A 15254-nucleotide genomic window follows, 5' to 3' on the forward strand; every position below is an offset into this window, starting at 1 on the left:
CCCTGGGAAGCAGAATCTGGCTGTCAACAGGGCACCAAACCCAGTTTGTGACCCCACAGGAGGGACAGGAGCCACTGGAGCAATGTGTCCCTGCTGTGCCACCTGCACCGAGCTCCAGGGTGTGGCTGCCCTCAGGAAGTGGGAGATACCCTGGAGTGGGATGAAGTAAACCAGGGGAGCTTTTCTTCACCCCAGGAACTCAGGGGGCCCCTGTGGCTCTGCACAAGTCCCTGCCAGGAGGGCACAGCCGGGGGGGTCGGGCTGTGCTCCAGGGCACAGGGACAGGAGCAGAGGGAACGGCCTCAGGCTGGGCCAGGGGAAGGTTGGATTGGATTTCAGGGGAAATTCCTTCATGGAAAGGGTGCTCAGGCACTGGAACTGCCCAGGGCAGGGGAGGAGTCCCCATCCCTGAAGGGATTTAAAGCCCTGTGGACGTGGCACTTGGGGACATGGTGGCTTTGGCAGTGCTGGGACAGGTTGGCCTGGATGGACTCAGAGGTGTTTTCCACCTAAAGCATTCTGTGATTCCAGGATTCCCTGAGCCAAACCCCACGAGGCACAGGGACCCTGAGCTGCAGGTGCTGCTCTCACCTCTGCCAGCAGCACGATCCTCTTGCCATCGGGCCAGATGACGTGATCCACCTGGGACCTCACCCGCTCCCAGGTGAGCTCGGGCGTGCGCAGGCTGGCCTGGAAAATGGGAAGTGTCACAGCAGCACCAGGGAGCCCAGGACCTCAGCAAAGGCATGGGAACAGGCAGCAACCCCTGCCAGTGCCGGGGACTGTCCCCTTGGAGCCCAGCCCCAGAGCAGTGACACCTCGGTGAGTCACAGCCTGAACTGCTCCTGTGAGCTCAGCACATCAGAGCTCCAGCATGCCTGCCCAAGAGCTGGTGAGGAGGATTCACCATCACCCCAAACAGTGCCACTCAAAGCACCCAAACACCACTGCCCCAAAGCACCATCACCCCAAACAGTGCCACTCAAAGCACCCAAACACCACTGCCCCAAAACACCATCACCCCAAACAGTGCCACTCAAAGCACCCAAACACCACTGCCCCAAAACACCATCACTGCAAAACACCATCACCCCAAAGCACTTTGACCCTAAAAGAGTTGCCCCAAACACCATTGCCCCAAAGAACCATCATCCTGAAACACTGTAACCCCAAAGCACCATCACCCCAAAACACCATCGCCCTAAACACTGTCAGCCCAAAATGCCATCAGTCTCAAACACCATCACCCCAAAACAGTCACCCCAAACACCATCTCCCCAAAATACCACCAGTCCAAACACTGTTAGCCCAAAACTCTATCTCCCCAAACACCATTACCCCAAACAGTGCCACTCAAAGCACAACCACCCCAAACACCATTGCCCCAGAGCACCATCACCTCAAAACACCATTATCCTAAAGCACTGTCAGCCCAAAGCACTCTGACCCTAAAAGAACCATCCTCCTAAATCACTGTAACCCCAAACACCATCACCCTGAAAAAGTCACCCCAAACACGATTCAGCCCAAAATACCATTATCCTAAATGTCGTTACCCCAAATACTGTCACCCCAAAACACCATCACCCTAAACCACCATCACCCCAAAACAGTCACCCCAAAACACCATCACCCCAAACCACTGTAACCCCAAAGCACCACCACTGTAAAACAGTCTCCTCAAAGCACCATCACTGCCCCTAAAACCCCATCCCCACCCCAAAACTGTCCCCCAGCCCCGCTGGCCGTGCTCACCACGTCGATCTCGGTGTTGGAGTGGCCCATGTTGCAGACAATGCAGCTGTTCTTCATCCTGTCCAGATGTTCCCTGGTCACCACGTTCTTGTTCCCTGCCAGCACCACAGCCCCGCATAAATCCCCTGTCCTGGTCCACATTTGGGGCTTTCCCTCAGGCCCAGGCTGGGCTGGGGCCCTTTTGGGGTGTGCATCCCTATGGGGTCCTTTTGGGGTGTGCAGCCCCATGGAGCCCTTTTGGGATGTGCATCCCCATGGGATCCCTTTTGGGGTGTGCATCCCATGGGGCTCTTTTGGGGTGTGCATCCGATGGGATCCCTTTTGGGGTGTGCATCCCCATGGGATCCCTTTTGGGATGTGCATCCCCATGGGATCCCTTTTGGGGTGTGCATCCCCATGGGATCCCTTTTGGGGTGTGCATCCCCATGAGGCCCTTTTGGGATGTGCATCCCCATGGAGCCCTTTTGGGGTCGGCATCCCCATGAGGCCCTTTTGGGGTGTGCATCCCATGGAGCCCTTTTGGGGTGTGCATCCCATGGGAGCCCTTTTGGGGTCTGCATCCCCATGAGGCCCTTTTGGGGTCTGCATCCCCATGGGGCTCTTTTGGGGTGTGCAGTCCCTGTCCCGCCCCGCTGGCCCCGTACCTGTGCAGGTGATGACGATGTCCACCTGCCTGATGACCTCGTTGAGCTTCACCAGGCGGAAGCCGTCCATGCTGAGAGGGAAAACAGGGACAGAGTGAGCCCAGATCCCAATCTCGACCTCCTGATGAGCCACTGGGAGTTCCTGGGGTCATCCTGGAGGCTCTGGGGCATTTGTGAGGAGAAGTGAGAAGGGATCTGGGGGCTTTGCCATGTCCTGTTCTCATCTGCAAATCTCAATTCTCGACCCTGACGGGGTTTTCAGAGCTGTTCCTCCTGCAGGGAACACCCAGGAGCTGTGGATCCGCTCAGAATCCAGGCTGGGATGGATTTAGAGCATCCTAAAAACCACCCCAAAGCTGTGGGTGCCTCTCACCACCCCAAAATCCTTATTTAGGCACCTGCAGAACGCTCAGGGTGCTGAGGCCAGGCAGGCCTGCCCTGCCCTCCCCAGCAGGGTGAGCTCAGGGATAACAAGGGCAGGCTGGGTTTTTTTTGGGATTCGTTGCCAATTCTCCCCAGAGCTCCTTCCTGTGCCTCTCACAAGCTGCAAAATTGTAGTTACTAAAAAAATAAAATTCATTTTTTTCTGCTGCATGTCCCAATTTCTGAGCTTTTCCCCACTGCGAGCTCCTCCTGAGAGGGGCCCCGTGCTGCTGCTGCTGCTGCTGCCTCGGGCAGGGCCAGGGAAGGGATTGCTGGAAATTCCCAGCTGAGGATGGATGAAGGTCGCAGAGCAGCCCAAAAGTTCATCAGCTCTGCTAATTAGAACTCGTTAGTCCTCTCAGCACCACAAGCTGGGGAGGAGCAGGCTGAGGGTTTGGGGGGCTCTGGGTGTTTGTGGGGTCCCACAGCTGGGGATGCAAAGGAGGATCCAGACCCTGCTGTGTCTGCTGAGGGGTTGGGGGGGTCACAGGACCCCAAACACCCCCAGGGTGAGGTGGGGGCACGGCCCTGGGAGAGCCAGGGAGCTGCTTATTCCCAAAATCCCTGCAAGCCACACCCCAAACTCCTGGCTGCCGAGGGATGGGATAAACCAGGAAAAGATTTAGGGCAGATGGGATAAACTGGGAGATGTTTTAGGGCAGGGCCTGTTTCATGGGATGGGACAAATCAGGAGAAGCTTTAGGGCAGATGGGACAAGCCAGGAGATGTTTTAGGGCATTTCTGGGATGGGATAAACCAGGAGATGCTGTAGGGCAGATGGGATAAACCAGGAGAAGCTTTAGGGCAGGACCCTTTTCTGGGATGGGATAAACCAGGAGATGTTTTAGGGCATTTCTGGGATGGGATAAACCAGGAGATGTTTTAGGACAGGGCCCTTTCCTGGGACAGGATAAACCAGGAGAAGCTTTAGGGCATTTCTGGGATGGGATAAACCAGGAGAAGCTTTAGGACAGGTGAGATAAAGTGGGAGATGCTTTAGGGCAAATGGGATAAACCAGGAGATGTTTTAGGGCATTTGTGGGACAGGATAAACCAGGAGAAGCTTTAGGGCAGGCCCCAGGGCAGAGCTGGGCTGCAGGAATCCCTTGGGAAGGGATTTCAGGGCAGATGAAGGGTTCCAGCCCTACCAGGCCTGCAGGGCGCAGATGGGGTCGATCTCGGTGACGTAGACGATGGAGCCCATGGCCTTGAGGGCAGCACAGCAGCCCTTGCCCACCTGCAACAACAGGGACGGGCTCAGGGACCCCACTGCTGGGCACCAACCCCACTGCTGGGCACCAACCCTGCTCCTGGGGCACCAACCCCACTGCTGGGGCACCAACCCCATTGCTGGGCACCAACCCCACTGCTGGGCACCAACCCCACTGCTGGGCACCAACCCTGCTCCTGGGGCACCAACCCCACTGCTGGGGCACCAACCCCACTGCTGGGCACCAACCCTGCTCCTGGGGCACCAACCCCATTGCTGGGCACCAACCCCTGGGGCTGGGGCAAGCTGAGAGCCAGGCCTGCCTTAGGGCAGACGGGCACTACAAACCCCGCTGGTTCTGCTCCCTGGGGTTCTTTTCCCCCAAAACATCCCAAGTGATGCCAGGGGAAGCTCCAGAGCCTCCTGCAGCCTTTGCTCCACTCAGGGAACGTTAGGGGTAATGAACCTTGGAAGGTTAATGAGGGAATCCAGGTTAAAATGTTCCCCCAAATGGGATTACAGCAGGAAAACCGGACCCATTCCAGCTGCTTGGACATTAGAAAAAATTCCAGTAGAGCACCCACTGTAACTGGTGTGAACTGGTCCTGAGAAAAACTGGGAAAAGAGGAATATTCCCATGTGGAGAGAGGGTGGGTGAAGGGAAAAATCAAGATTAATTCTCTCCTGATCACACTGGAATGCCCAGAATATCTGCAGAACCTCTGATTTCAGTAAAATCAGATTAAATATAATATTCAAATTATAAAAATATCTGTTGTATCAATATATGGGCATGCCAATATCCAGATATTAAAGATATGCAGAATATTTAATGTATTTTTTTTAAATTCAGCTTTGGCATCTCTTTAATAATAAAGAAATGAAGAAAAATTTCAGTTTTTGGCAAACTCATGGGGTCTGGGGGGTCCTGCAGGTGCAGAGCAAAGACCTGAGGGTGGGGGAAGCCGTGCTGAGGGTTTACACATGGAATTCCCAGTGGGAAAAGGGGGAAAATTGGGAATATGGAGCCCCTTACCTCCCCATAGCCACAAACCACCACCTGCTTCCCTCCAAACATCATGTCTGTTGTCCTCTTCAGGCTGAGGAAAAAGGGGAAAAAAAACCCAATTAAAGGTCAGAATTCCAGCCCAGCACTAAGAGCTGCTCCAAGGATGGAGCCACAGCTGGATCCTGCATCCCTGAAATTCCCGGGGAAGAGACAACCCCAAAAGCATCTAAAAATTCCCTTTGCCTTTGGGAAGGGTGGGGGTTCTTTTGTTCTTCCAACAAAGAGGATGGAATTTGGGTTTGGAGCCCTTTTTTTGTTGATTTTTATTAATTTCCCTTTGTTTTGACACTTCCAAAATATTGAAAATGCTCTCGAAAAATCCTTTAATCTGAATTTTTCCTGGGGCTGGGGCAAGCTGAGAGCCAGGCCTGCCTTAGGGCAGACGGGCACTACAAACCCCGCTGGTTCTGCTCCCTGGGGTTCTTTTCCCCCAAAACATCCCAAGTGATGCCAGGGGAAGCTCCAGAGCCTCCTGCAGCCTTTGCTCCACTCAGGGAACGTTAGGGGTAATGAACCTTGGAAGGTTAATGAGGGAATCCAGGTTAAAATGTTCCCCCAAATGGGATTACAGCAGGAAAACCGGACCCATTCCAGCTGCTTGGACATTAGAAAAAATTCCAGTAGAGCACCCACTGTAACTGGTGTGAACTGGTCCTGAGAAAAACTGGGAAAAGAGGAATATTCCCATGTGGAGAGAGGGTGGGTGAAGGGAAAAATCAAGATTAATTCTCTCCTGATCACACTGGAATGCCCAGAATATCTGCAGAACCTCTGATTTCAGTAAAATCAGATTAAATATAATATTCAAATTATAAAAATATCTGTTGTATCAATATGTGGGCATGCCAATATCCAGATATTAAAGATATGCAGAATATTTAATGTATTTTTTTTAAATTCAGCTTTGGCATCTCTTTAATAATAAAGAAATGAAGAAAACTTTCAGTTTTTGGCAAACTCATGGGGTCTGGGGGGTCCTGCAGGTGCAGAGCAAAGACCTGAGGGTGGGGGAAGCCGTGCTGAGGGTTTACACATGGAATTCCCAGTGGGAAAAGGGGGAAAATTGGGAATATGGAGCCCCTTACCTCCCCATAGCCACAAACCACCACCTGCTTCCCTCCAAACATCATGTCTGTTGTCCTCTTCAGGCTGAGGAAAAAGGGGAAAAAAAACCCAATTAAAGGTCAGAATTCCAGCCCAGCACTAAGAGCTGCTCCAAGGATGGAGCCACAGCTGGATCCTGCATCCCTGAAATTCCCAGGGAAGAGACAACCCCAAAAGCATCTAAAAATTCCCTTTGCCTTTGGGAAGGGTGGGGGTTCTTTTGTTCTTCCAACAAAGAGGATGGAATTTGGGTTTGGAGCCCTTTTTTTGTTGATTTTTATTAATTTCCCTTTGTTTTGACACTTCCAAAATATTGAAAATGCTCTCGAAAAATCCTTTAATCTGAATTTTTACTGTCAACCCCAGGTGCCCCCCAAGGAAGAGCCCCAGGAGCAGCAGGGCAGTGGGATCTCCTTGCCAGAACCCCAGAGCTTTTCCCAAATGAAGCTCCCCCTTCCTCTGGTTTCCTTCTGCTCCCTCCCTGAGCGTGTCCTACATTCCAGGCTATTTTTAGCTCGGGAGTAAATAGGTTAGCAGTGCAGGGAAGGTGAAATTCCCTCCCTTTTCCAGGGGAATTCAGCCAAAACCCGCAGCAGCTTTGAGGCACCTCCGCTCTCCTCTGCCCTGACCCCGTCTCAAATTCCTGCACCGGGCTGAACCCAAATCCCGATTTACCTCCAAGGGGTTTGCATGGAATCCCTGGACTTTTTGGGTTGGGAAGGACCTTAAATCCCATCCCATCCCATCCCATCCCATCCCATCCCATCCCATCCCATCCCATCCCATCCCATCCCATCCCATCCCAGGGACACCTCCCACTGTCCCAGGCTGCTCCAGCCCCAGTGCCCAGCCTGGCCTTGGCCATTCCAGGGATGCAGGGGCAGCCCCAGCTGCTCTGGCAATCCTGTTCCCATATTTCACACCCCTCCATTATTCCCATTCCCTGTTCCTTGGAAGGGGCTGCTGCACATCCCAAATCCACGGATTGCTCATGGGTTGTGTCACAAATGTCACAACAAGGACAAAACCTGTCCCAGCCTCACTTGGCCGTGATGGAATTTGGGGCTGGAGGGACAGGGACACCCAATTCCATGAAAAGAAAGGGAATAAGGAGCTGGAGAGGGCACAGGGACAGAGGGACACACACGGCACACAGGCAGATTTTATCCCAAGGGGAGAGGGACAGGACAGGAATTCTGACGTGCACCAGAGGTAGGGAAGGGTTTTATTCTCCTCTGACACACGAATTGAGCCGAGATGATCCAATTGCAGCAGAGCAGAGCCCTGTGGGAATTCCTCCCTGATCTCCCATTCCCCCATGGGAATTCTTCCCGCTTCCCTGTAGGAAGTCCTTCCTGTTCCTTGTAGAATTTCCTTCCAGTTCCCTGTGGGCATTCCTCCCCATTCCTTGTGGGAATTCGTCCCCGTTCTCCCATTCCCCCATGGGAATTCTTCCCTCTTCCCTGTAGGAATTCCTTCCTGTTCCTTGTAGAAATTCCTTCCAGTTCCCTGTGGGAATTCCTCCCCATTCCCTGTGGGAATTCTTCCCTGTTCCCTGTAGGAATTCCTCCCCATTCCTTGTGGGAATTCCTCCCCATTCCCCGTGGGGATTCCTCCCCATTCCCCATGTGAATTCCTCCCCATTCCCTGTAGGAATCCCTCCCCATTCCCCTGGGATCCCTCCCTGTTCCCCTGGGATCCCCCTCACCCATCCAGGATGGACTCCCTGCAGCAGTAGAGGTTGTCAAACTTCTGCTTGGTGACCGAGTCGTTGACGTTCATGGCTGGCACGCAGAGCTTCCCCGCCTTGGAGAGCTGGTACAGCCTGGCACGGGCACGGAGCCGGGGGTTATCCAGGGAACTCAGCCCTGCACTCAGGGGCTTTGGGATGGGAAGGGCCCTGAAGATCAGCCTGGCCATGGTGGGGGCACTGGACACTGTCCCAATGTCCAGCCTGGCCTTGGGCACTGCCAGGGATGCAGGGGCAGCCCCAGCTGCTCTGGCAATGCCAGCCCAGCCAGGAATTCCTCATTGCCAAGATGCCATCCATGCCTGCCCTCTGGCAGTGGGAGCCATTCCCTGGGTGCTGTCCCTGCAGGCCTTGGCCCCAGTCCCTCTGCAGCTCTCCTGGAGCCCCTGCAGGCCCTGCAATGTGCTGGAAGCTCTCCCTGCAGCCTTCCCTGCTCCAGCATCCCCCTGCTCTCAGCTCTGGGCACAGACTCAACTCCTCATAGCAGGAAAATCACTAAAAATGAATTTAAACACCTCACTGTGACTCCTCTTTCAAGAGAATCTGGAAATCCTGTTCCTGCTCCAGCCCTCGGGAAGGAGAACCTGCCTTTGGGAATCAATTCTTCCCACACTGGGATTTCAGATCCTAAAAATATCACCAGTCCTCCCCCTGACCCCGCTGGTGCAGAGCTGGAGCCATCTCCCTGTTTCACACATTTCATTTCCCTGTTCCAGGAGCTGCCTGAACCTCTGGCCAAGCTGTGATCCAGCTCAGAGCTGCAGCCAAGCCTCTCCCCCTGCAAGAACTCAGCCAGCAGTGCTGCTCTCCTCAGCTCCCTGTTCCCTGGCACCTGGGATGGGATGAATTCCATGGAAAAGCTCCTGTGACACCTCCCAGCCCCCAGAGCTGCTCCCACCCCAGCTCTGCTCCTGCCAGGGACTGAGGGATTTCACTCCTCACTCATCCCTTCCCCAGAAACAGCTCAGTTCCTCTTCCCAAATCTCACTTCTTCCCACGGATTTAGGGCAGGCCTGGGCTCTTGGCTGCCTCCTCACCCCTCCTGTTCCATCTCCACAGCAGGTGAGAGCCTCTCCTCCCAGCCCAGGAGGGGCTGCTGCTCCTGCTGGGAGCTCAGAGTGAAGCAGTTTCCCCTCAAAGCCAGGCCTGGGAGAGCAGAGCCCAGGTGCTGCTGGAGGGGGCTCAGGGCTGAGCTCTGTCCCAAACCTGTGCACGCCGGTGACGCTCTCCTCCACGATGCCCTTGATCTTCTTGAACATGTTGGGGTACTTCTTGTAGATCCAGTGGGTGAGATCTCCCCCATCATCCAGGATCTGGAATGGAAACAGCCACAGAGTCACCTGGGGCCAGGCAGGGAGCCACTGCTGCAATGAACACACTGCAGGTGAGCGAGGAGAGGGAAACTCTGGCAAACTGCCTTGGGAAGGGCAGGCAGGAAAACAACTCCGTCCCAGAAATCTCAGAATTCCAGGGAAAAGAGAGGTCCAAGAGCTTGGGCAGTCTGATGTGTGTGGAAACACCTGGAACGGCACCCAGGAGAGGTGCAGGGCTCAGAGGGGTCCCCTGGAGAAGAAAAGGTCCAAGAAAACGAAAAAACCCAAATGTGGAGTTTGCCACATCCTCCTGCCCCCAGGTGGCCTGGGCAAGGTGGGAAGGGCGAGAATCCTGCTGGACTCCAGGGAAAACAGGGAGCAGAGGGCACCCCGGGCAGGGAGGTGTCCAGGGGCTGCACAGGGTGACAGCAGCCTCAGAGTCACCATCATCATCATCACCATCATCTTCATGCTCATCCTTGCATATTCCACACACTGATGTCAAAGACTTTTTACTGCATCATCATCATCATCATCCCACTCTTTGCACATTCTCTACACCAAAGTTAAAGACTTCTCACTGTCACTCTTTGAACACTTCCTACACCAAAGTTAAAGACTTCTCACTGCATCCTCCTCCTCCTCCCCTTCTTCTTCTCCTCCTCCTCCTTCTCCTTCCTCCTTCCATATTCCATAAACTGAGATCAGACTTCTCACTTCATCATCATCCTCATCCTTGCATATTCCACACACTGAAGTCAAAGACTTTTCACTGCATCATCATCATTATCATCATCATCATCATCATCCTCATCTCACTCTTTGAACACTTCCTACACCAAAGTTAAAGACTTCTCACTGCATCCTCCTCCTCCTCCCCTTCTTCTTCTCCTCCTCCTCCTTCTCCTCCTCCTCCTCCTCCTCCTCCTCCTACTCCTACTCCTACTACTACTCCCTACTACTCCTCCTTCTTCCATATTCTATACACTGAGATCAAAGACTTCTCACTTCATCATCACCATCATCATCTTCTTCATCCTCCTCACTTCATCATCACCATCACCATCATCTTCATCCTCTTCTTTGCATGTTCCCTATTCCAATGTCAGGAATTCTGACTGCATCATCATCGTCCTCATCATCATCACCATCCTTGCACATTCCATGCACTGATGTCAAAGACTTCTCACTGCATCATTGCCCTCCTCACCCTCCATCTCCTCCTCCAAGATTTCTCACTTCATCATCATCATCATCAATCATCACTCATCATCCCGTGGCCAGAGGCTGCTCGATCCGTTCCCCAGGGATGCCAGGGAGGGTTCAGGGAATCCCTGCACTCACAGCTCTGTTCTGGGGCCAGGAAAGGGGCCCTGCCCTGAGGCACCTCCCAGATTTTCCCCATCCCACAGCAGCCAGGAGTTGAAGGACGTGGCTTGCAGGGATTTGGGGAATTCTGGGTGTCCCAGAATCCCAGCCCTGGGTGGAAGCATCCCCGTCCCTGCCCGTGTGCTGCAGCTGGAGCTCGGCAGGGACCCTACGGCGCCTTCCCAGGAGAAAGGAGCTCTCCCTCTCCTGGCACAGAGGGGACACTGCCCAGCTCTGCTGGTGGCTTTGTGGGGCCACCACGCTGCCACCCAGGGACACAGAGCTCCTTGGGAACGTTCTGTCCCCACCTTTTCCAGAACTGCCGGAATTTCCGCTGCGGTGAGCGCCGGGGAGCAGCTGCTCCTCCAGAGCTCCTGGGAGCACAGGGTGTCCTCCAGGGACTCCATCTCTGGCTCCGTGTCCCCAGGAGTCTCCAGGGAATCCATGGAGTCTCCATGGAATCCATCCCCGGCTCCGTGTCCCCAGAGTCTCCAGGGGCTCCATCCCGAGCTCTGTGTCCCCAGGATTCTCCATGGACTCCATCCCCAGCTCCGTGTCCCCAGGGAATCCATCCCTGGATCCGCGTCCCCAGAGTCTCCAGGAAATCCATCCCCAGCTCCAGGTCCCCAGGAGTCTCCAGGGACTCCATCCCTGGATCCGTGTCCCCAGGAGTCTCCAGGGAATCCATGGAGTCTCCAGGGAATCCATCCCCGGCTCCTTGTCCCCAGGGACTCCATCCCCAGCTCCATGTCCCCAGGAATCTCCAGGGGATCCATCCCCAGCTCTGTGTCCCCAGGAGTCTCCAGGGAATCCATCCCCAGCTCCGTGTCCCCAGGGAATCCATCCCCAGCTCTGTGTCCCATCCACGGGCTGGGAAGGGTTAATTGGAACTGGGAGCCCTCCTGGGCCAGCCAGGGAGGAATTTGGAATTCAGAATCCGGAATTCCCTGGCTCCCAGGACTCTTCATTTCATTAATCCCTGTTTAATGTTGAATCCTCTTCCAAGAGAGAAGCCAGCCCTTGGCAGGTTCCCCTTTCCTGGGAGAGCAGGGGATGGAAACCCCACAGAGAGGTCCCTGGAGGGGCTGGGAGCTCACCTTGGTGTGACACCCCAACATCCAACAGCTCATCCCACATTCCTGAAGCTTTCCCAGCTTTTTGTAGGTTTGGCCTCAATTCTATTCTTCCAAGCAGGTATGGGGTTTTTTGTTGGGTGGGAAACACTTCAATTGAGAAATAAATAATTTTTCCTGGAGAAAAGCAGCCTTGGCAGCCCTGGAGCTTCTCTCCAAGTCACCAACTCCCTCCCTCAGCCCTTCCATCCAATGTTTTCTCCAGCAGAAAATCCCCAGAGAGGTTTTTCCATGAAGGAAACCTGGCAGATTCTGTATTTTTCAGAAAGAAATCCCTTTTCTGAACTATTCCTGTCCAGAGGGAGCCTTCCCCTGAGGGTCAGAATTCCCAGAGCCTCCCATGAAGGATCCCAGAATGAACTGGCCCCATGTCCAAGGACCAGGGAGCAATGATGGGAAAATTGAGGGGGGCACAGAATTCCCAGAGCAGCTGGGGCTGCCCATTGACCCCTGGAATGTCCAGGGCCAGGCTGGATGGGGCCTGGAGCAGCCTGGGATGGTGGGAGGTGTCCCTGTGGAACCCAAACCATTCCATAATTCAAAAACTTCAAGATCCTTCTCACACCCTGCTCCTCACCCAGCGTCCTGTTTCTTATCTCTAAAACCATTTTAAATAATTTCTTATCTCTAAAACCACAGATCTCCAAAATCCAGCAAGATCTCTGGGAACAGATCCAAGATCCTGGTGCTCCCTCCATCATTTCCATGCTCCAGGAGCAGGTCTGAAAACAGTCCCAGAATGAAGAGATCCTGGGAAAGCAAAATCCACAATTTCTGGGACTCTGACTTGCTCCAAAAGTGCCATTTTGGATGGGAAATGATTCCTCAAAGAGCAGAACAAAGCTGCTCTCAGGTCTAGACTCAGTCTGATACCTCGGGGGTGGATTTTTTTGACACTCCTGGTTCTTTTTAAAGGTGACAGCGACTGGAAGGGACAAAAATCCCACCTCAAACGAGCCAATATTGGCAAAAACCCAACTCAGATCCACATTTCCACCTTTGATCACTTCCCATATTTAGATCAGGAGCACCAGGGCTCAAAATCCTTGGGGAAATGTGATGAAAGCAGCACATCTGACAGCTGAAAATTATTCTGCTCACCCAATTCCAGGTTCTCTGTTTTCCCTGGAAACGAGGGCAGGATAAAAAGGGAGTTGGGTACCTGAGGTTTGTGTGGTTTAAAGTGTGGAAATCACGGAAAAATCTGGGCTTTGTTCCTAAAAATCACCTCAGCCAAAGGTGAGAATTTAAGGGTGAAAAGGGTGAAAAACTCTTCTCAAAAAATACTGATTTGGAGCCATTTTTAGCAGCTTAAACTGCAGCGAGATGCTCTGAAATCAAACGAAACACCCCAAAAAACTGCATTAACGCAGCTTCTTTTGGAAGCACTGAAACCAAACCTCGCTTGGTGAGATCCAGGAGATTTCAGCTGCCTTTCCCTTGCCTCTCCAGGCGGGATTTTTCCAGGTGGGAGTGTTCCAGGTGTTTCCCAACTCACCATGTTGGGCTGCCAGCCCTCGACGTTGACGCAGCGGTCGATGCACCACCAGAAATCGTCCTCGGATTCGCCCTTCCAGGCAAACACTGGGAACCCTGGCCAGGGAGGGACAGGGGGTTAAGGCAGGAAAATCCCGTGGGAATCAGCTCCTGGACACTGATTTATTAATTAGTGCGTTAATTTAATAGATTCAATTATTACTCAGCTTCAGCCAGCAAGACCCACGGTGGGTTTGGCTTCTTCTGCGTGTCCCAGAGCGCGGGGTCAAACCTGTGGCTTCAGGCAGGTGAATTCCCTGACTTTAACCAGGTAAAATCTTTGGGCTTACTCAGGTAAAACCCCTGGAATTATGTAGGTAAAATCCCTGGATTTATCCAGGTAAAACCCCTGGACTTGCCCAGGTAAAATCCTTGGCCTCACTCAGGTAAAATCCCAGGTCTTATCCAGGTAAAATCCTTGGTCTTATCTAGGTAAAACCCCTGGAATTATCCAGGTAAAACCCCTGGACTTATCCAGGTAAAATCCCTGGCCTTACCCAGGTAAAATCCCTGGATTTATCCAGATAAAATCCTTGGCATTACCCAGGGAGAACCCTTGGATTTATCCAGGTAAAACCCCTGGAATTATCCAGGTAAAACCATTGGACTCACCCAGGTAAAATCCTTGATATGACTCAGGTAAAATCCCTGGACCTGCCCAGGTAAAATCCCGGGATTTATTCAGGTGAAATCTCCGGATTTATTCAGGTGAAATCCTTGGCTTCACCCAGGTAAAACCCCTGAATTTACTCAGGTAAAATCCTAGACCTCACTCAGGTAAAATCCCTGGCCTGGATTTACTCGGGTTAAATCCCTGGTCTTACCCAGGGAAAGTCCTTGGCCTCCTCACTCACTCAGGAAAAATCCTTGGCATTACCCAGGTAAATTCTTTGATCTTATCCAGGTAAAATCCATGGCCTTTCCCAGGTAAAACCCTTGAATTTACTCAGGTAAAATCCCTGGCCTAACCCAGGTAAAATCCCTGGATTTATCCAGATAAAATCCTTGGCATTACCCAGGGAGAACCCTTGGATTTATCCAGGTAAAACCCCTGGTCTTATCTAGGTGAAACTCTTGGTCTTTTCCATGTCAAATCCCTGGTTTTGCCAAGGTAGAATTCCTGTCATTACCCAGGTAAAATCCCTGGATTTATCCAAGTAAAATCCTTGGCATTACCCAGGTAAAATCCCTGGATTTATCCAGATAAAATCCTTGGCATTACCCAGTTAAAACCCTTGGATTTATCCAGGTAAAACCCCTGGTCTTATCCAGGTGAAACTCTTGGTCTTTTCCATGTCAAATCCCTGGTTTTGCCCAGGTAGAATTCCTGTCATTACCCAGGTAAAATCCCTGATCTTACCCAGGTAAAACCCTTGGATTTACCTGAGTAAAATCCCTGATCTTACCCAGGTAAAATCCCTGGATTTATCCAGGTAAAACCCTCGGTCTTTTTCTATGTAAAATCCCTGGATGTACCCAGGTAAAACCCTTGGCTTACCCAGGTAAAATCCTGGTTTTAGGGAAAACCATTGGATTTAGCCAGGTAAAGCCCTGGACACACCCAGGATTTCCCAGGTAACCCCCACACGCTCAGTTTCTGCTCCATGAATCACATTCCCCCCAAATTCTCTCTTTCACCTGAGTTATGCCCCAATTATAGAACTGAAACTCAATTTAGTTTCATTTCTCGGAGCAAAACAACTTCCAGCTTCAGCTTATAAATGACATTCTTACCAAGGATTTTACCTGAGCAAGACCAAAGATTTTACCTGGATAAGTCTAGAAAAAAACCCAAACTATTCCAAGAGTTCCAGAGCTTTGGGAAAGGGTGATTTTGTGCTGCAGGTTTATCCTAAACTGAAGAGAATGCAGGGAAAAAAGCCTCCAAGGGGCGATAAGTGAGCTAAAAACAACAGGGCATCAAAAATTCCCTAGAAAATACAGCAGGA

At 52.4% G+C, this 15254-nt stretch overlaps 1 protein-coding gene across 1 annotated transcript in view; it reads right to left on the reverse strand.

Annotated features, from left to right (window-relative positions):
- Positions 1-15254, reverse strand: part of AHCYL2 (adenosylhomocysteinase like 2) — a 26978-nt gene that overhangs the window by 2379 nt on the left and 9345 nt on the right. The window contains exons 5-13 of the mRNA XM_031061907.1: positions 13268-13362; positions 9162-9268; positions 7914-8030; positions 6187-6250; positions 3971-4059; positions 2400-2470; positions 1756-1850; positions 586-690; positions 1-16 (exon numbers count right to left, since the gene is read on the reverse strand). The exon at positions 1-16 is cut by the window's left edge and continues 57 nt beyond it. Coding sequence (XP_030917767.1) covers positions 1-16; positions 586-690; positions 1756-1850; positions 2400-2470; positions 3971-4059; positions 6187-6250; positions 7914-8030; positions 9162-9268; positions 13268-13362 — 759 coding nt within the window. The remainder of the gene's footprint in view (positions 17-585; positions 691-1755; positions 1851-2399; positions 2471-3970; positions 4060-6186; positions 6251-7913; positions 8031-9161; positions 9269-13267; positions 13363-15254) is intronic.

The sequence above is a fragment of the Geospiza fortis genome, unplaced genomic scaffold, assembly GCF_000277835.1.
Source record: "Geospiza fortis unplaced genomic scaffold, GeoFor_1.0 scaffold61, whole genome shotgun sequence".
NCBI lineage: Eukaryota > Metazoa > Chordata > Aves > Passeriformes > Thraupidae > Geospiza > Geospiza fortis.